This window comes from Pristiophorus japonicus, chromosome 8 (assembly GCF_044704955.1).
Source record: "Pristiophorus japonicus isolate sPriJap1 chromosome 8, sPriJap1.hap1, whole genome shotgun sequence".
Classification (NCBI taxonomy): domain Eukaryota; kingdom Metazoa; phylum Chordata; class Chondrichthyes; family Pristiophoridae; genus Pristiophorus; species Pristiophorus japonicus.
The window spans coordinates 120,515,498-120,537,066 of NC_091984.1; the positions used below are offsets into that span (position 1 = coordinate 120,515,498).

General features: G+C 45.6%; 1 protein-coding gene across 1 annotated transcript in view; it reads left to right on the forward strand.

Moving 5' to 3' along the window:
- The window catches only part of dnm3a (dynamin 3a), a 486,179-nt gene that overhangs the window by 271,375 nt on the left and 193,235 nt on the right, over positions 1-21,569 (forward strand). The window contains 1 exon segment of the mRNA XM_070887379.1: positions 17,833-17,946. Within this exon segment, the coding sequence (XP_070743480.1) occupies positions 17,833-17,946 (114 nt within the window).

The following is a 21,569-nucleotide window of genomic DNA, read 5'->3' on the forward strand; positions in this document are numbered from 1 at the left end:
ATGACTGTCAATGCATCCGCTATTTCCAAGGCCACCTCCTTAAGTACTCTAGGATGCAGTCCATCAGGCCCTGGGGATTTATCGGCCTTCAATCCCATCAATTTCCCCAACACAATTTCCCGACTAATAAAGATTTCCCTCAGTTCCTCTTCCTTACTAGACCCTCTGACCCCTTTTATATCCGGAAGGTTGTTTGTATCCTCCTTAGTGAATACCGAACCAAAGTACTTGTTCAATTGATCCGCCATTTCTTTGCTCCCCGTTATGACTTCCCCTGATTCTGACTGCAGGGGACCTACGTTTGTCTTCACCAACCTTTTTCTCTTTACATACCTATAGAAACTTTTGCAATCCGCCTTAATGTTCCCTGCAAGCTTCTTCTCGTACTCCATTTTTCCTGTCCTAATCAAACCCTTTGTCCTCCTCTGCTGAGTTCTAAATTTCTCCCAGTCCCCAGGTTCGCTGCTATTTCTGGCCAATTTGTATGCCACTTCCTTGGCTTTAATACTATCCCTGATTTCCCTAGATAGCCACGGTTGAGCCACCTTCCCCTTTTTATTTTTACGCCAGACAGGAATGTACAATTGTTGTACTTCATCCATGCGGTCTCTAAATGTCTGCCATTGCCCATCCACAGTCAACCCCTTAAGTATCATTCGCCAATCTATCCTAGCCAATTCACGCCTCATACCTTCAAAGTTACCCTTCTTTAAGTTCTGGACCATGGTCTCTGAAATTACTGTTTCATTCTCCATCCTAATGCAGAATTCCACCATATTATGGTCACTCTTCCCCAAGGGGCCTCGCACAATGAGATTGCTAATTAATCCTCTCTCATTACACAACACCCAGTCTAAGATGGCCTCCCCCCTAGTTGGTTCCTCAACATATTGGTCTAGAAAACCATCCCTTATGCACTCCAGGAAATCCTCCTCCACCGTATTGCTTCCAGTTTGGCTAGCCCAATCTATGTGCATATTAAAGTCACCCATTATAACTGCTGCACCTTTATTGCATGCACCCCTAATTTCCTGTTTGATGCCCTCCCCAACATCCCTATTACTGTTTGGAGGTCTGTACACAACTCCTACTAACGTTTTTTGCCCTTTGGTGTTCTGCAGCTCTACCCATATAGATTCCACATCATCCAAGCTAATGTCTTTCCTAACTATTGCATTAATCTCCTCTTTAACCAGCAATGCTACCCCACCTCCTTTTCCTTTTATTCTATCCTTCCTGAATGTTGAATACCCCTGAATGTTGAGTTCCCAGCCCTGATCATCCTGGAGCCACGTCTCCGTAATCCCAATCACATCATATTTGTTAACATCTATTTGCACAATTAATTCATCCACCTTATTGCGGATACTCCTTGCATTAAGACACAAAGCCTTCAGGCTTGTTTTATTAACACCCTTTGTCCTTTTAGAATTTTGTTGTACAGTGGCCCTTTTTGTTCTTTGCCTTGGGTTTCTCTGCCCTCCACTTTTCCTCATCTCCTTTCTGTCTTTTGCTTTTGGCTCCTTTTTGTTTCCCTCTGTCTCCCTGCATTGGTTCCCATCCCCCTGCCATATTAGTTTAAATCCTCCCCAACAGCACTAGCAAACACTCCCCCTAGGACATTGGTTCCAGTCCTGCCCAGGTGCAGACCGTCCGGTTTGTACTGGTCCCACCTCCCCCAGAACCGGTCCCAATGCCCCAGGAATTTGAATCCCTCCCTGCTGCACCACTGCTCAAGCCACGTATTCATCTGCGCTATCCTGCGATTCCTACTCTGACTATCACGTGGCACTGGTAGCAATCCCGAGATTACTACTTTTGAGGTCCTACTTTTTAATTTAGCTCCTAGCTCCTTAAATTCGTTTCGTAGGACCTCATCCCTTTTTTTGCCTATGTCGTTGGTACCAATGTGCACCACGACAACTGGCTGTTCTCCCTCCCATTTCAGAATGTCCTGCACCCGCTCCGAGACATCCTTGACCCTTGCACCAGGGAGGCAACATACCATCCTGGAGTCTCGGTTGCGGCCGCAGAAACGCCTATCTATTCCCCTCACAATTGAATCCCCTATCACTATCGCTCTCCCACTCTTTTTCTTGCCCTCCTGTGCAGCAGAGCCAGCCACGGTGCCATGAACTTGGCTGCTGCTGCCCTCCCCTGATGAGTCATTCCCCTCAACAGTACCCAAAGCGGTGTATCTGTTTTGCAGGGGGATGACCGCAGGGGACCCCTGCACTACCTTCCTTGCTCTACTCTTCCTGCTGGTCTTCCATTCCCTATCTGGCTGTGGACCCTTTCCCTGCGGTAAGACCAACTCACTACACGTGATACTCACGTCATTCTCAGCATCGTGGATGCTCCAGAGTAAATCCACCCTCAGCTCCAATTCCGTAACGCGGACCGTCAGGAGCTGGAGGCGGATACACTTCCCGCACACGTAGTCGTCAGGGACACCGGAAGTGTCCCTGAGTTCCCACATGGTACAGGAGGAGCATAACACCCGACCGAGCTCTCCTGCCATGTCTTAACCCTTAGATACACTTAAACTGGTAATAACAATGTTAAAAGTTACTGACCAATATAAGAAGAAAAAGAAAAACTACTCACCAATCACCAGCCAATCACTTACCCCCTAGGCTGTGACGTCACCTTTGTTTTTTTGCCTTCTCCCTGTAGCTGCACCGGCACGCCTCTCGCCGACCCCGGACTCGCGCTGCTCCGAGCTCCCGCCTCCTCGACTGACTGCTCGAACTGCTCGACTCCCGCTGGCCTTTATAGGCCTCTCGCCGACCCCGGACTCGCGCTGCTCCGAGCTCCCGCCTCCTCGACTGACTGCTCGAACTGCCCGACTCCCGCTGGCCTTTATAGGCGTCTCGCCGACCCCGGACTCGCGCTGCTCCGAGCTCCCGCCTCCTCGACTGATTCCAGTCGGGGGTGGGGGGGGGGCGGTCGGGTCCAGTGGGGGGGGGGGAGCAGGAGCTGGCCGTGGGAGGAGCCTTATTCACGCAGCCCCAGTGAGGCCATTCGGCCAGGGCTAGGGGCTGCGTGCTTCGGGCGCCTGGAGCTATTGCACTTGCGTGCCCACTGTAGCGCACATGTGCAGAGGTCCCGGCACTGTTTTCAGCGCAGGGACCTGGCTCCGCCCCCACACAGCTCGTGCTGGCTGCGCCGAGGGCCAGAGGACCTGCAGGGAGGTGGAGAATACGGAGGATTTTTTTAGGCGCACTTTGTGGCGCGAAAAACGAGCGCCCAGGTCGGGATTGCGCCGTTTTAGGCGCGTGTGGAAACTTGGGCCCGTCGTCTTGTAATACAACCGTCCCCGGGATGGACTTGAGCAGACTCTCCATGTTGCGCTGGAACATGGCAGCTGCCGACCTGATGCCGAATGGGCATCGATTGTACATGAAAAGGCCTCGATGTGTGTTGATTGTGGTGAGTAGCTTGGATTCCTCGGTCAATTCTTGCGTCATATACGCAGATGTGAGGTCTAATTTTGAGAAAAGTTTACCTCCAGCCAATGTGGCAAATCAGTCCTCCGCTCTGGGCAGCGGGTACTAGTCCTGTAGGGAGACTCTGTTTATGGTAGATTTGTAGTCCCCACAGATTCGTACGGATCCATCAGGCTTCATGACTGGGACGATGGGACTTGCCCAGTCGCTAAATTCCACAGGTGATATAATGCCTTCCCGCAGAAGCCTGTCTAGTTCGTGTTCAATCTTTTCCCTCATCACATAGGGTACAGCTCTGGCCTTGTGATGGACCGGTCTAGCATCCTGTGTGATGTAGGTTTTGACTTTGGCCCCTTTGAAAGTGCCCACACCTGGCTGAAAGAGATGTTCAAATCGCTTTATAACTGTTGAGCAGGAGGTCTGTTCCTCTAATGACATGGCATGGACATCATCCCATTTCCAGTTTAGTTTTGCTAGCCAGCTTCTCCCCAGCAGTGCTGGGGGCTCTCCGGGGACAATCCACAGGGGAAGTCGGTTCACTGTCCCTTTGTGTGTGACAGAGAGCATGGCACTGCCGAGGACTGGTACGATTTCTTTGGTATAGGTCCTTAATGTGGTGTCGACCCTTGTGAGTTTTGGTCTGTCTCTTTTATGCGGCCACAGTTGTTCAAATTGTTGAGCGCCCATGAGAGATTGACTCGCTCCTGTATCCAGCTCCATGTTGACAGATATTCCCTTGAGTAGGACCCTCATCATTATAGGAGGCGTCCTGTTGTATGAGCAGCGGCCATTGATCGTGTTGACCCGCTATACACCGGTGTCCCGGGTACTGTCCCCACCATCTTCTGGTCCTCATTCTGACGCATCTGATTCTAATACCAGCCGAGCTGCCGTTTTTTTGCACATGCGGGCCAAATGCCCTGTAAATTCACAATTTCTGAAAACAGCCTGCTGAAATCGACATCCTCTTGACGAGTGCCCACCCCCACACCTCCAGCACAGACCTGTTCCATTGTTCAAAGAGTTCCCAAAGAATGAGCTGCGTCTGGCTGATCTCTCTTGAGCTTCTCTCAGTTTGTAGTTGATGAGGTGTGAATGGCCATTCCTGTGGCCCTTGATGGCTTCTGCCTGCTGTCGAGAGCCTGTTCTCCCGGTTTTGTCTGTGTGTGGGGGTAGCAGCTTGTTTAGTGCTGTGAACTTCTTGTTCTGATATTTCGTTAGTTGTCGTACCTGCATTGTAAATCAACCTAGTTTCTTCTTCCCCTACCAAGAATGTCTGTGCAACCAGTGCTGCTGCCTCTAAGGTCAGGTTCTTGGTCTCTATGAGCTTTCGGAATATGCCTGTGTGGCCTATTCCTTCAATGAAAAAGTCTCTCAGCATTTCTCTCCTCAGTTCATCGGAGAACTCACATAAACTAGCCAACCTCTGAAGTTCTGCCACGAAGTCAGGTATGCTCTGGCCCACACAGCGTCTGTAGTTGTAGAACCTGTGTCTGGCCATGTGTAGGCTGCTTGCTGGCTTCAGGTGGTCTCTTACCAGTGTGCTCAATTCTTCAAACGACTTGCTTGCTGGTTTCTCGGGTGCCAACAGATCCTTCATTAAAGCGTATGTTTTCGAGCCACAGCTGGTCAAGAGGTGGGCTCTTCTCTTGTCTGCCTTATCGTCGCCTAACCAGTCTTTGGTTACAAAGCTTTGCTGGAGTCTTTCGATAAAGTCCTCCCAATTGTCTCCCGCATTGTACTTTTCATCTGATCCGTTGTTCGCCATTCTGTGGATTCTGTAATCCCGTAACCCGACGCCACTGTCAAGTCCTGTCCCCTCAGTGCAGATTCACACGAGGCATGTAGTGAAGTCAAAGTCACTCTGGACCTGTACCTTTATTTCACAGCTCTGGAATGCTGCACTTGCCTGAGACCTGTCCTTATACACCTGTCTCTTGCAAGTGTACCCCTGGTGGTAAGGTATGCTGGTGGTTACAGGTCATATCTTATTACAGTCATGTATAGCATGTTAGGATACAGTTATATATAATAATGTAAGATACATGACACACAGCAGCCCAGCAGTGCCCAACACACCAGGCAGCCCAGCAGGGCCCAACACACCAGGCAGCCCAGCAAGACCAGCTGCACAGCAGCCCAGCAAGGGCCCAACAAATGATTCAACAACACCAGCCTTCACACTGAGACGATCAACGAGGGCAAGAAGGGCCCCAGATCGACTCACATTGTAAATAATTACACTATTGACTTCGGGGGGAATGTTGTTTTATATGTGGACTTGTATTTACTCTGTACAGCCACCAGAGGGCTCATCTCCTGGAGTCCCAAGGGATCCCATAATCCCTTCGGAGCACAGGTATTTAAGGAGGCTTCACAGGTTGGAGATGCACTCTGGAGACCTGCAATAAAAGACTACGGTCACACTTTACTTTGAGCTCACAGTGTTCAGTCTGACTCTTTCTCCATACACAACAGTTAGTATGCAAGTACAGTAAGTAATTAGGAAGGCAAATGGAATATTGGCCTTAATTGCAAGGGGGATAGAGTATAAAAGCAGAGAAGTCCTGCTACAACTGTACAGGGTAATGGTGAGGCCACATCTGGAGTACTGCGCACAGTTTTGGTCTCCGTATCTAAGGAAGGATATACTTGCATTGGAGGCTGTTCAGAGAAGGTTCACTCGATTGATTCCGGAGATAAGAGGGTTGACTTATGAGGACAGATTGTGTAGGTTGGGCCTATACGCATTGGAATTGAGAAGAATGAGAGGTGATCTTATTGAAACTTAGAAGATAATGAGGGGGCTCGACAAGGTGGATGCAGAGAGGATATTTCCACTCATAGGGGAAATGAAAACTAGGGGACATAGTCTTAGAATAAGGGGCCGCCCATTTAAAACTGAGATGAGGAGAAATTTCTTCTTCTCAGAGGGTTATAAATCTATGGAATTCTCTGCCCCAGAGAGCTGTGGAGACTGGGTCATTGAATATATTTAAGGCCGAGATAAACAGATTTTTGAGCGATAAGGGAGTGTTAGATCTCTTAATTCTCAATGAGATTCGACCTCCGGTAATAATTTAACGTAACTTTATTCCAGCAGTAGCAACAGAACCTAGGCAGCTTTCCAGCTCTTTGTTCTGAAGCACATGGCTTAAAATGGCTGTTCTTATACCTGGATCAATTTACAATAATAAGCTCGTCCCCTTTGACCTTATTGGCTCAACCGATTCAACAGTGTGTGTTGTTAGCCCATGGTTGGCTCCCAGCCTAAAGTCCTGAAATGTCAAGTTGATTGATGCTTAAGGCATCGTGCTAGGGGTCTTTGACTGGGGGGTCTGTTATTTCTCAACTTTGCAGCCTGCTTGAATTCTCTATCACGGAGTAAAGATTTATGGGGAGTGGTCAAGGAAGTGGAGCTGAGTCCATGATCAGATCAGCCATGATCATATTGAATGGTGGAGCAGGCTCGAGGGGCCAATTGGCCTACTCCTGCTCCTATTTCTTATGTTCTTATATCCAATTTTGCCAATGACACAAAGATAGGTGGCATTGTAAGCAGTGTAGATCGAAGCATAAAATTACAGAGATATTAATAGATTCAGTGAATGGGCAAAACTGTGGTAAATGGATTTCAATATAGGCAAGTGTGAGGTCATCCACTTTGGACCTGAAAAGGATGGATCACAGTTTTTTCTAATTGGTAAAAAGCTCAAAACAGTGGAGGTCCAAAGAGACTTGAGTGTCCAGGTACATGGATCATTAAAATGTCTTGGACAGGTAAAGAAAGTAATCAAACTGGAATGCTGACCTTTATATCTAGAGGACTAGAATATATGGGTTAGACTGTACCTGGTGTACTGTGTTCAATTCTGGGTAGCACGCCTTAAGAAGAATATCTTAGCCTTGGATGGATTGCAGCATAGATTTCTCAGAATGATACTTGGACTCCAAGGGTTACATGCCGAGGAGAGATTACACAAATTGCAGTTGTATTCTCTGGAATTTAGAAGGTTAGTTAATTTGATCAAAGTTTTCAAGATAATGAGAGTGGATAGGATAGATAGAGATAAACTATTTCTGCCGGTTGGAGAGTCTAAGACTAAGAGACAAAGCCTAAAAATTAGAGCTGAATCCTCAGGAGTGAAGTTAGGTAGCATGCAAAGGGTGGTAGAAGTTTGGAACTCTCTTCCACAAATGACAGTTGATGCTAGATCAGTTGTTAATTTAAAACCTGAAATTGATAGCTTTTAGTTAACCAAAGGTATTAAGGGATATGGGCCAAAGGCAGGTATATGCAGTTAGGTCACAGATCAGCCATGATCTCATTGAATGGCGGAACAGGCTCGAGAGTCTAAATGGCCTATTCCAGTTTCTATGTTCCTATCCATTCATTTTTAAATATCAAACTTTATTTCATAGATTTTGTTTCATGTTTTGGTAAAATTCTAATGGAATTACTTGCACATCAGGTTCACTTAAAACATTTTTTTCTCTATCCCTCTGCCCCAGTCACCATTCTCTCATTGAGAGGGTTGTTGGCTGACCTACTTTCAGATGTTGTTCAACGTTGCTCTATTATTGACTGAAAGGAGGTATAGAAGAGTGATTCAGGCTGACATACAAGCCTTTGCTGCTAGTATCTGCTCCCCCGTGCTGGTTGTGGAATTACAGAGAATAGCCAATGTTTAAACACTTCCATAGAATATTGCACGACACACCAAAGTGTGCCTCTAGGATAGCAAAGTATTGATTTTTTTTCCAAGCATGTTTATATTTATAAATAATTCTTCCAATTTTCTGCCCTCTTTGAGGAGCAGACTGTCGCTGGACAGTGCCTGAGGGCCATTCTTCATGAGCCGAGAGAAGTAGTGTTGGCAAGCTATTTTATCGTATAGCTTACCACAGCTGAATCTGGCCTTGTACTCACGTACTCTGCATGTGCATTTTCCAGCAGGGTCACTGGTTAAGAATGAAAACAGAAGCCTTGACTCTTGTTCCAAGTTAGCCTAGATCTGTTGTGGTTATTTGTGGCATTCCAACTGCTGCACTGGATGGGAATAGCTAACTCAGATCAGAATTGAGCTGGAACTTTATGGTTCGTATACAACAGGTGGTGCCTATTTCCATGAAGCCATTGGGAGCTCAAATTCTGTATCATAAAAGAAGTTGGAAAGATTCTGTTACACAAAGCCATTATTTATAAGTATGAAGTAGAGATGTTTTTTGTTCATAACTTTTATTTCTTGGTTTTATTTCATTAAATTCCATTATTGTTCTTTGTAATTCTGTATTGTACTGATTAACGTGGTAATAAACGTCAGTGTCATCATCTGGAGTAGATTAATTTTTCTACAATGTTGCCTCTACCCAGTATAACCGTTGTGGTTCAGTAAAATGGGAATAACATGCCCTGCCTATAGCTCACTTCTCCCCACTCATGTTACTGAACAGAGGTTCTACACAGAACGTTTGTCCCCAGGTTGTCGTCACCAGCAATTCTGAAGCACGAAATGTGAAGAGTTTGTGAGACACCAGGAAATTCACAGAGATATCTCTTCTTCTCATATTGTATTCTGTGACAAATCAGATTAATAATGTTTTCTTGGAATTCAAGATTCACTGAAAATAAAAAAGAAGCAAAAATTTGATTGTGATTAAAGTAAAAAAAAATTTCTCTTCCCAGTCTTTTGAAGACCTATTGGTAGCAGTTGCAGTCGCTATTCTGCAAATTATTTGTTGGTTGTGTGAGCAGCTTCAGTTAGTCACTTCCTTATGTCCAGACAACACAGAGAGTTTCAAGTATTTTTTTTCCATTTAAAATCATAAATGATTTACAAAGCATATTATGGTTAGTATTCTGAAGGTTCAGACCTCAATGATTATGACCGCAAGACAAGAGGTGTGGAATCTTCCACTACGTGCTAATCCCAATGTGATTAGTTATGTTTTGAAGCAGTATTTCCCTCTTGACCTCCTAAACATGTAACATTCCTATGGTAGAATCTTAGGGCTCAATTTTGTCCAGGAGTTGCTCCGTTTTTTTTGGAGCAACTTGATTTTTCTGGAGTATCTTAAAAATCCCCATTTTGCACATTCAATTTGTGCCAGTGTAAGTGAGTTAGGATTTTTTTAGTTGTTTTTTTTTCTCAAAATGGGATGTTACCAGCCACCGACACCAGTTTTGGCCATTTAGGCCACTTTGGCCAGCTAATAGTTACTCCAAATCTACTTAGGCCAGCATCTGTGGCCACTTCAGAAAATCCTTGCGGAGAGTTAAGAAATCAACGCAGGTAGGTATATCGGAGGCCATTTGGCCTGGGATAGGGGTGGGAAGGGAAGCGGAGAGGACTTTGTACCAAGACTTACAAAGCACTAAACAAAGCATGAAAAGTAATAAGCATTCAAGAAGAAATAAAAAATAGAACTAAGTCTGACCTTCATCTGAAAACTCGGCCCAGGAAGGCATCGGGCCAGCCGGTGTGGGAGGCCACTCGGCCTGGAATAGGGGCGGGAGCGATTGAACTGCCAATATAGGAGTATGCTTAGGCTGCAGGAAGCAAACTCAGCAGACAGGCTGCAACAAGCTGCAGCAAGGGCAAAACACAAGCAGCTACTTCAACAACGGGCCGGCCGGTGCGGGAGGCCACTTGGCATGGGATAGGTGCGGAATGACCGGGAGACCAATTGGCCAGGGATGGGGCGGGACAACCGGGAGACCACTCGGCCAGAGATAGGGGTGGGAACTGCCGACATCGAAGCACACACAGGCTGCAGGAAGCAAACGCACCAGACAGGCTGCAATATGCTGCAGCAAGCAAACGGAGAGACGTGGGGTGAGGGGGAAGAGAGAGAGGTCATAAGACTCAAGGTGGGGGGGAGGGGAAGGAGGGAGAGAGAGTTCACATGACTCGGAGGGGTGGGGAGAGGACAAAAGACCTTTGCGTGCAGTCCATATACGTACTTTGGGGGGGAGGGAGAGAGAGAGATAGAGAACTGTGAACCTGTGCTGTGCTGCCTGCTTTCCTGCCATTTTGACCTTCTTTGAAAGTTTAACTTTAACTTTGGGGTCAATAATATCAATGCCACACCTTTTGCGAGCATTCTGCATCATTGTGCTACATAGGAGATAATTGACTTGAGCTCATCACATCAGGAACATCAGAGCCCATAGGCTGCTGGGCAGGAGGCCTTACCCACCTCGGCAATTTCGAGTCAGGCGTTCGTACCTGGACCTGAGTGATGCAGATTATGTCAGAAGGCTGCGTTTCTGCAGAGAAGTTGTCCGTGAGATCTGAGAGTTGCTGAGACCAGACCTACAGCCGAGAAGCGGCAGGTGGATTGCTTTGTCAATTGAAATGAAGGTTACAGCTGCACTTTCCTTCTATGCCTCGGGATCGTTTCAAGCTACAACTGGAGATGTGTACGCCATCTCTCAACTGGCAATACATGTCTCCATTCGTCAGATCACAGCTGCACTGTATGCGCAGAGGAGTGACTTCATCAAGTTTCCAATGACCGCCCAAGCAATCCATGACAGAGCTGTGGGGTTCTCAAAGATTGCTGGCTTCCCAAAGGTACACGGCTGCATTGAGTATACCCACATAGCCCTGCGAGCACCTTTGGAGGATGCCGAGTTGTTCAGGAATAGAAAAGGCTTCCATTCCGTGAATGTGAAGCTCGTGTGTGACAACATGCATCGCATCATGTCAGTCGATGCAAGCTAGCCTGGCAGCACCCATGATACATTCATCCTTTGCGACAACGTTATATCTGACATGTTTGAGCAGCAGCCAGAAGGGCAGAGCTGGCTACTGGGAGACAAAGGGTGCGGCCTCGCCACCTGGCTCATGACGCCCCTACGCGTAACCCGGACGGAAGCTGACCATCAGTACAACATGTCGCACATTATGACAAGCAGCATCATAGAAAAGACCATTGGCACTTTGAAACAGTGTTTCCGATGCTTGGACCATTCCGGAGGCTACGTGCAATACTCCCCTGAGATTGTCGGTCAGTTCACTGTTGTGTGATGCATGCTGCATAATTTAGCCACCATGAGGCAGCAGCAGCTGATAGTGGAAGAAGAAGACCCACCTGCGGTGAGAGTGGCTGATGATAATGATTTGGAAGATGCAGGTGATGTGCAGGAGGAGGTGGTGGGGGAGGATGACGACGAGGATGAGGAAATCATGCAAGTGCCTGAGGCCGGAGCACGACGGGGGAGGAGGACGGGCCATCGTGCTCCTTTAACGATTGCTCGAGACTTGCGCCAGCAGCTCATCTGTGAACGCTTTACTGATGCCTGAGGGCTCAGCGACAATTCCGCATGGACGTTTATTTTTTGGAGCTGTTCCTAAATGTGTTGTGTTAATGGAACATGATTCAGTTTTAATGCAAAATATATTATTCAAAAGTTTATAATGTACTTAACTTTAGTGTAATAAAATAATTATTGTATCAAACTTTACGTTAATATGACTCTTTGATCACTTAAAAACTTTAAGATCACTTATAAACTTGTAAAATTACATAACTTACAAAATGTGATTACATTTACACTCTAAGATCATTTAAATTTTAAGATAATTTATAAAGTTGCAAATTTACATAACGTACAAAAAACTTTCAATTTGAAAACAGTTACAACAGCAATATCAGCAACGACAACAACAACAACAGCAGCAAAGAAAGGCTGCACCCATCTCTCATCCCCCTTAGTCTAACACCGCCCGCTGCGCTTGGTCTTGGACTCTCCACCACTCCTGCCCGCAGGCGGTGGTGCAGTGTATTTGGGCTTGGTATCAAGCTTAGTCCTTCTAACATCTCGGTGAATGTGCACTTCTGCATAGGGTGGCGGGGCCGGGGGAGGGGGGGGTGGGACCCGGGGGGGAGGGGGGGGGCTGGTGGGGTGTCAGGTGTTAATGTGGAAGGCCTGGCTTGGGTCTCTTCAGAGGCTGGTGGGGGATTGCAGTGGGAGTGGCAGTTGATTCTGTCAATGGCGCATGACCTGGGTGTGTTCCCTTATTGCAGCAGCTAACTCACACATGCCCTCCTGGACTGTGTCATTGCCAGTGTCGTCCTTTTCACTAACTCCAACATTCCCTCCGTCATGGCCAGTGTCGTCCTTTCCACTACCTCTGACATTTCCCCTGTCATGGACATCATTCTCTCATTGATGTTCCCGGACATCGTTCCCATTTCCCGTGCGATTACTGTTACTTCTCCCGAGAGTCCCGCAACCTCATCACTCACCCCACTGATGGTGTCCATGAGTGATCGGGTAAGGTCAATGCTCTTCCCACTCAATGCCATGATCTGAACCACATCTGCTGCATCCTGCATCTCAGGAGAGCGTGTTCGATTTCTCCATCTCCTCACCCTGGGTCTGCTTTGCGGCACCCGGGTGGGAGGCGCAGGCTGGGATGATGGGACCCTGGGTGTTCCATGCTGCATCCCACCACCACTGGGACCCGCAACCTTGGACGGTGGGGCCCTGGGTGTTCTATGCGGCATTCCACCACCACTGGGACCCTCAACCTCAGACGCTGGGAAACCATGGAATGTCGCTTCAGAACTGAAACCACTAATGGACTGGCTGAAACCAAGGAATGTCACACCAGAACTCATGGAAGGGGCTGCCAATGCCAACTCCATTAACGTGACCTCATCCATATTCAGTACAACATTGTCCCCTTCATCCATCTCCATCCCCCCCCCCACCTCCCATTTTGGTCTGCGGGGTTGGCTTGTAAGATGTTCTTGTGCTCAGGCTTGTCCGCGTCTGAATCTTCTTCACGATTGGCATCATATAACAGAACAGCCAAATTGTTAGCAGCACAAGAGGGGGCAGGATGGGTGGCATGAGTATGCTCACACATAGCAGGCCAGGCAACAGGTTGATTTGAAGGGCCACAATGAATTTTGAGGACTTGCCCTCTCCCTCGTGTGTGGGGCCCAGCTTGTGCAGTACTGATTGTTTTTCTCCAGGTAGGACCAATCAAAGCAGCAACCCTCTCTTCCAAGGGTGTCAGAAGGTGCAGATTTGGCGGGCCACCTCCTGTTCAAGTTCTTTCCCTTTTGTTGTGGGACAATTTCTTCTGCAAAGATGAAAATGCAACTTTTTAGAGAGGGTGTCTTTCTGCTGGGTGGGACATATACAGCTGGTCACATCTATATTTTCAATTGTATTGAATAAATGAAAATATTACTTACACTAACTACTTGACTACGGTCCTGCCATTTCCTTTTACACTGGCTTCCACTGCGCAGTAATCTTCTGCAACTTGGTTCCAGCGTTTCTTCATTTCTTTGGATGGCACTTTTATGCGACCTCTGCTGGTATCCAGCTCCTGCCATCTGTTCTCAATGACATTAACTAGTATCTCTACTTCGTCATGCAAGAAATTCATAGTTCTTGGTGCATGTTGTTACATTGCTATATTGACACTCGCAGCACTTTTCCAATGCTCTTAGGCACACAGTGATTTTTCCAAAAACACAGTCCTTATTTTGCATGCAGGAATGATTTTCAGAAACGCAGCACTCCTTCTGGCACTTCTGCAGGCATGCAGCACTGATATTAACATGGAGCACTGCTTCTTGATTCCAGCAGTTAATTTCGTTCCACAGCACTCCTTCTGGCACCAAAACTCAAGCAGCTACATATCCCTTTAAAAATGGCCGATTGCCAAATTTCGGCACTACTGCGCACGCACGGACATCGCGACCCGACTCCAATGCGCATGTGCAGACGTCCCAGCACTGTTTTCAGCGCAGGACACTGGCTCTGCCCTCGACTCGACTGGCCATGCTGCGCGTCGACCGGGGAGAGGCCGGACAGCGGCCAAAGTGGGGAGCGATTTTTTTCAGCGCATTTATCAACAGAGAAAAGCACCGCATCTCTGGTAAGTGCGCCGAAAACAGAGGTGGGCCAAAATTGAGCCCATGGTCTGGTCCTGACAATCATTGCTGCATGTAATCCATGAGTGATTATGCTTTATTCTTGATGGAGAAAGCAGCTCTAGAGGTAAATACTTTTGAGTGGAAAGTACTTAATTATAGAATTGTCTCAGGTATTTAGTTTTTATAATCTGTTTTAAAATAAAGCTTTAAAAAATGTCCAGGTTTCTGCCATGGAAGCCAGTTGTTCGTATATGTGTTGTGTCAATCAGAGGAAAATAGATGTGATCCAACGACATAATCCAAAAATCTCCTTGGAATGTGTCCTCTTACTGTTGTCAGTGTGTTTTGAACAAAAAGTAGTTTATTTTACGCATCACGGAAGAGCTCCAAGTTTGATTTACTTATTTCACCCTCTCCTTAAGTGTTTTTCTAATAACCATTACATCTGCCAAGCTCATTGGAGAGGCGTGCATCTTCACCACAGAGCCACCATATCTGTTATTTTCTGACTAGCTTCTTTACTATTTCAGTGAGTCTCCGGAGCTTTCTATATCATGCCTAATCGTAAATGGAACTAAGAATGAAGACTCAATGGCTCAGCTATAACGCGTTAAAGTTTCCTATTTCTCCATTTTGATTTATTTGGTTATCCAAATGATTGCTAGGTGGTTGCATTTCAATTTTTTGGACTAATTGTACACCAGATCAGACATTTTGAACTGGATTAATGGCCACTGATGTACATTCTTTGCTGCACAAACTAAGAATTCTTATTGCATGTGATTTCTATGAGTGGCTGTGATTTATTTTTGTTGACAAGAAAGTAGATGTAAATACTTTTACTACAGTTAGATGTGTGCTTTAAAGCATGTGGTTCTTGGTTGATACCCTTCCTTGCCTCAATAAATTAGATTTCAATGGCTCATTCATTTTGGAAGGACAGTGCAACACGCATCCAATACCAGGATTGTGGTTTACTTGGTTTGGTTCTGATTAGCCACCAGCCTCCAGTACTGTTGTCTACTTTAGTGGCCGATTAGGGGAAAGTGGCAGAACAGCAAAAAAGGATATTTTTCACTGAAATGGAAACCGTTTTTCTGGAGGGGGGTAAGAGAGTGGGAGAGGCAGTGGCATTTCCTCTCTTTCCACAAAACATTAAACTTCCTGTCTTGTGAATTAAGAGCACTCAATTCCCTGGGGCATCTGGAAATTTGGGGCGCTCCAAGTTCATTAAACACCTAAATCTATAATTCCAGATAGTTTCCAGGCTACTTTATTTTATACTTTTTTCATACCTCCTACATGTTTAACAAACGTCACCACCCAGTTCTGGATGAGCAGAACTTTTCTCCAATTGAATATTGTGAAGACCGAAGCCATTGTTTTCGGTCCCCGCCACAAACTCCGTTCCCTAGCCACTTGACTCCATCTCTCTTCCCAACTTCTGTCTGAGGCTGAACCAGACTGTTCGCAACCTTGGTGTCATATTTGACCCTGAAATTAGCTTTCAACCACATATCCGCAACATAACTTAAGACCGCCTATTTCCACCTCTGTAACATCGCCCATCTCCGCCCTTGCCTCAGCTCATCCGCTGCTGAAGCCTTCATCCATGCCTTTGTTACCTCTAGACTTGACTATTCCAATGCACTTGTGACTGGCCTCCCACATTCTACCCTACGTAAAGCTAGAAGTGATCCAAAACTTGGCTGCCCATGTCCTAACTTGCACCAAGTCCTGCTTACCCATCACCTCTGTGCTCGCTGACCTACATTGACTCCCAGTTAAGTAACGCCTCAATTTCAAAATTCTCATCCTTATTTTCAAATCCCTCCATGGCCTCGCCCCTCCCTATCTCTGTAGTTTCCTCCAGCCCCACAACCCCCCCCGCCCCCGCCAAGATGTCTGTGCTCCTCTAATTCTGCCCTCTTGAGCATCCCTGATTATAATCGCTCAACCATTACCTTCTGTTGCCTGGGCCCCAAGCTCTGGAGCTCCCTGCCTAAACCTCCCGCCTCTCTACCTCTCTTTCCTCCTTCAAGACGCTCCTTAAAACATACCTCTTTCACCTGCCCTAATTTCTACTTATGCGGCTTGGTGTCAAATTTTTATCCCATAATACTCCTGTGAAGCACCTTGGGACGTTTCACTATGTTAAAGGTGCTATATAAATACAAGTTGTTATTTTGTGGGATTGGAATTGTTTGGAAGCATATTTTTACGTGACGTAGAATGGGTTTAAAAAAGCAGACCCATATCTGTTACAATTAGGATGGGGGAAGTAAGGCTATAATAAGGACAATCCCACTGAAATTGGAGCTATTGTCAAATATAATATCCACCAATTCCTTTTTCCTGTTCAGGCAATTTACAAAGGCCTTCATTCTGAAGGTATTTGCAGAGATGGCATTTTAGGAGTGATTCTGTGATCCCAGCATAGAAGCCATGCTTGGAGGGAACTGCGAAAGGTGATAGGGCTACAGCATTATATCCGATCTGTACTTCTGTCGAGTGGGGCTACTCCTGGGAGTGTAGGATTATGGAATCAACTTTTTCTTTCCTTGTTCTGTGATACTTTTTCTTACTGGTATGAGATTATTCCTGCCTTAGACTGAAAATAAAATGTGAATGGGGTTTTAGCTACTGCCTCAAATTTCGTGGTGTGGTCAGCTGTTTATATTTTTGTGCTATCAATATCATTGCCAAGAGTCGAGAACCCACACTGCACACTGGAGGCCAAGAGATCATTTTTACAAAATATTTCAGATAAGAGCTATGTATTTTAATTATTTAGAAAAGTCAGTTTAAGAAACAAAGTTATTCTATTAAACTGTTTTTTTTTAAATGAGAAAAAGCAGATTGATAATCCATCAAATGAATAGATTTTTATTTCATGAAAGTCAAATTAAGTGGCTACTTTTGTTCTACAACAGTGCTGAATATTGCAGGAATCACATAAAAATGATTCCCAATTTTCCATATTGGATCGTTGCTCACTGCCCCAGTACACTGTAGTATTAATGTCTATGCTGCCTTTATACTCTGTAATTTTCATTGCATTTCATAGTGTTAACTTGCTTTGGGATGAACAATATGATGATCTTGGGGTTCCTGTGTATGTGTGATGGAGTGCACATACCTCATGTTATCACATCAGCACACATGCTCACAATGACATCAACATGTGTAGTGCAGTGTCTTGTGAAATGAAAATAAGCAAAACTGTTGTGTCGTTCCAGTTGCATTGGACTTGCTGCACAGCACCTATGGTGTAAAACCATTGATTTTGAGGTAGTTTTACTCCCAGTGCCATTTTGAAAATCAGGAGACATAAGCAGTATTATGCTGTACCATGGAGCTAACACTGGTGTTAACTTTGCAGTATAAAAACAGTATTAATAACCACTTATTCAGGTAGACTAGTCAGTAGAAGCTATGTTTTAACCAAGGTGTTATGTCTATCCATAATTCCATGTAGGTGGTAAGAAAAGGCTGGCTCACCATCAGCAACATCAGCATCATAAAAGGAGGCTCTAAGGAATACTGGTTTGTGCTGACTGCAGAGAGTCTCTGTTGGTTCAAGGATGAAGAGGTACGAAAGCATGCATGTTCCCTTACAACAGTATAAATTATTGTAATTATTCTATTGATAAGATTTTGCTGCATATAGCTATTAGAATCTTAAGTCCCCAAGTGGTATAGTGTGCTGATTCACCAACATTCTCCATGTGGAGTGTCAGATCTGGGCCCATGTCCAAAATTCCCCACAAGCCGTGTTCAGAATCTTGGCTGGACCACCAGGGTAAATACAGAAATGAGGCAATGTACCTCATTAGAAGTGAGAGAAAACTGGAGGGTGAGCCTTTCAGAGTCAATGATGAGCACCTCCTTCATCAACTGGGGGCACTGTTGTGTACCTCTTTGGGGAGTAGCATATGGCCCAGGGTGAAAATGATTTTTAAAGCATGTGGAGAAACACTGTGTGATATGTTTAAAATACTTCAAATCTGGTCAGACAGATGTGGCGCAAGTCTCTTTCCTGCTACTTGTAAGGATCCTATATGAAATGATTTCAAGTCAGTCTTAATTTGGTTCCTAATGGGCACAACTCCACAGTATAAAAACAATCCAGAAATTCAACATGGATGGTAAATTTGTAATCTCACTCAAAGTTACAAGGATGTGGGTGGTGTGGGAAATGGAAAGGTGATGTTGGCACATCAATGGCTTCTCTTCTGAGCTTGGCTTTAAAGACATTGTTGGGGCAGACTAGCATGTCTCTTCACTCTGCATTTGGTCATGCTTGCTGTTATTACTATAGCAATAACAGCAACTTGCATTTATAGAATGTCTCTAATGTAGAAAATTGTCCAAAGGTGCTTCACAGAGACATCGTCAAATAAAAATGGATGGTGAGCGAAAGATTGAGATATTCAGAGGGTGACCAAAATCTTCTTGTAAAAAGTGGGTCAATGTTATATTCTGAAGCACACAAATCCCTGGCCTTGAGCACAAAATCTGCCGAAAAACAGAAGTAAAAAAAAACATCATGGAGAAAATAAATGTAATATACAGTATCACAAATGAGCAACAGTTGTATTTTACCTCAGGTAATGCAGCTATATTCAAAGTATTTTCTTGAAAAAGTAACTATTTATCAACAGTGAAGTTAATATAACTGCCAATTAAAAAGTAGATGCATAGCTGTGAATGACAGTAAGACTTTCTTGTGGAAACAGTCAACTGTAGTTTAAGCCTGAGATATAAATAGCTTTTTGTTCGCTCTGTTGGGGAGAGTTTCACAGCCCAGGAATGTGATAGTTCACTGCTGTAAGAGTTTGAACAATAATAACCCGAGTTAATTCCTTCCAGGCAACATTTAAAATTGGCTACAGCACCCCCATCCCCGCTACCAGAAAATAAATGATTATTTGATTGATGGTGGGTTGTAGATATTTCTTCACTTTTGAGAAAGGCTGTTGGAAATTCCTCACCTCTATGATATTGGCCCAGATTTTGCGATCAGCGACGAAGTGACGGTGCTCCCTGTTACCCCGAAGAAAGCTGCCCAGATCTCTGTGGATTTCACTTTTCATAAAATCATAGAAATTTATGGTACAGGAGGAGGCCATTTGGCCAATCATGTCTGTGCCGGCCGACCAACAGCTATCCAGCCGAATCCCACTTTCCAACTCTTGGTCCGTTGCCCTGTAGCTTACAGCACTTCAAGTGCATATCCAAGTACTTTTTAAGTTTGGAGGGTTTCTATCTCTACCACGCTTTCAGGCAGTGAGTTCCAGACCTCCACCACCCTCTGGGTGAAAAAAGTTCTCAACTCCCTTCTTATCCTACCAATTACTCTAAATCTATGCCCCCTGGTTATTGACCTTTCTGCTCAGGGAAGTAGCTGCTTCCTATCCGCTCCATCTAGGCCCTGTATAATTTTATACACCTCAATTAAGTCTTCCCTCAGCCTCCTCAGTTCCAAAGAAAACAACCCCAGCCTATCCAATCTGTTCTCATAGATAAAACTTTCCAGTCCTGATAACCTCCTTATAAATCTCCTCTGTAACCTCTCTAGTACAACCACATCTTTCCTGTAATGTGGTGACCAGAACTGTATGCATTACTCTAGTTGTGGGCAAGCCTATCCTCATCGCCAAATGTTGCATATGCAATAACTCAAAAAGGCTTAGTACCGTGAACTCAATCAGGTGCGACCTGATTCTACTTTATTAGCTCTCAAAGTGAGAATTAAACATGGAGGCTTTCTTTATATACAAGGGTGTGTGTCTGTGGCCCAATGACCTCCAACGATCGCTCCCCCTGGTGGCAGATAAACCCAGGCATACATACATTACATCATTCCCCCCCAAGATCTTGGTATCAGTCCTATTTACAAATTGAGACGGTCCGGGGCTTTCCGCTCCCTAGTTGATCGTCTCAGTTCAATTCCAGATCTGGGTGAGCTCTCCGAGTCATTCATGACTTGAGGCTGGGTAGCCGATCTAATGGGAGTGGCAGTGTCCATGTTGGGGATTGAAGGCCCAGATTCATTGACAACAGCAGGGTCTTCTGATGGCTGTATATGAATCGGTTGGTCATTGATGGTGTCTTCTTCAAGCTGTTCCGGTTCGTCTGTGTGCCGCAATATCGTCTGATCAATGTGCCTCCTGCATGTTTGCCCATTAGTGAGCCTGACAATAAGCACCCTGTTACCCTCCTTGGCCGTAACAGTGCCAGTGATCCACTTGGGGCCTTGACCATAATTTAGCACATATATACAGGATCATTAATAGAGATGTCGCGTGACACGGCAGTGCGATCATGATACCACTGCTGATGTTGACATCTGTTTTCGACGTGATCGTTAAGATCAGGGTGGACAAGTGAGAACCTGGTCTTGAGACCTCTCTTCATCAATAGTTCAGCAGGGGGGATCCCGGTAAGCGTGTGGGCTCTCATCCTGTAACTAAGCAGAATGTGTGACAAGCGAGTCTGCAAAGAACTGTGAGTTACGCGTTTCAGGCTCTGCTTAATGGTTTGGACAGCCCGCTCCACTTGACCATTGGATGTGGGTTTGAATGGTGCTGACCTTATGTGCTTGATACCATTGAGTCTCATAAACTCTTGAAATTCCAAACCTTGTGACGCACGATCCGTTGTCGCTTACAACGATGTCGGACAGACCGTGAGTGGCGAACATGGTACGAAGGTTCTCAATGGTGGCTGTGGATGTGCTGGATGACATGATTACACACTCTATCAATTTGGAATACGCATCCACCACCACCAATAACATTTTGTTCAGGAAAGGACCCGCATGGTCGATGTGGAACCTCGACCATGGTTTGGATGGCCATGACCACAGACTTAGCGGAGATTCCACTGGTGCATTGCTTAATTGCATGCAAGTGCTGCACTGATGCATACATGACTCCAAACCAGAGTCAATGCCAGGCCACAAAACGTGAGACCTGGCATTGGCCTTCATCATCACAATACCGGGATGGGTACTGTGTAAATCCCGTACAAATCTCTCCCTGCCTTTCTTGGGCATAACAACACGATTACCCCACAGCAAACAATCAGATTGAATAGATAGTTCATCTTTGCGACGGTTGTAAGGTTTGGTCTCATCACACACTTCCTTGGGAATGGCCGACCAATCACCACTAAGGACACAACGTTTTACAACCGATAAGATCGGATCCT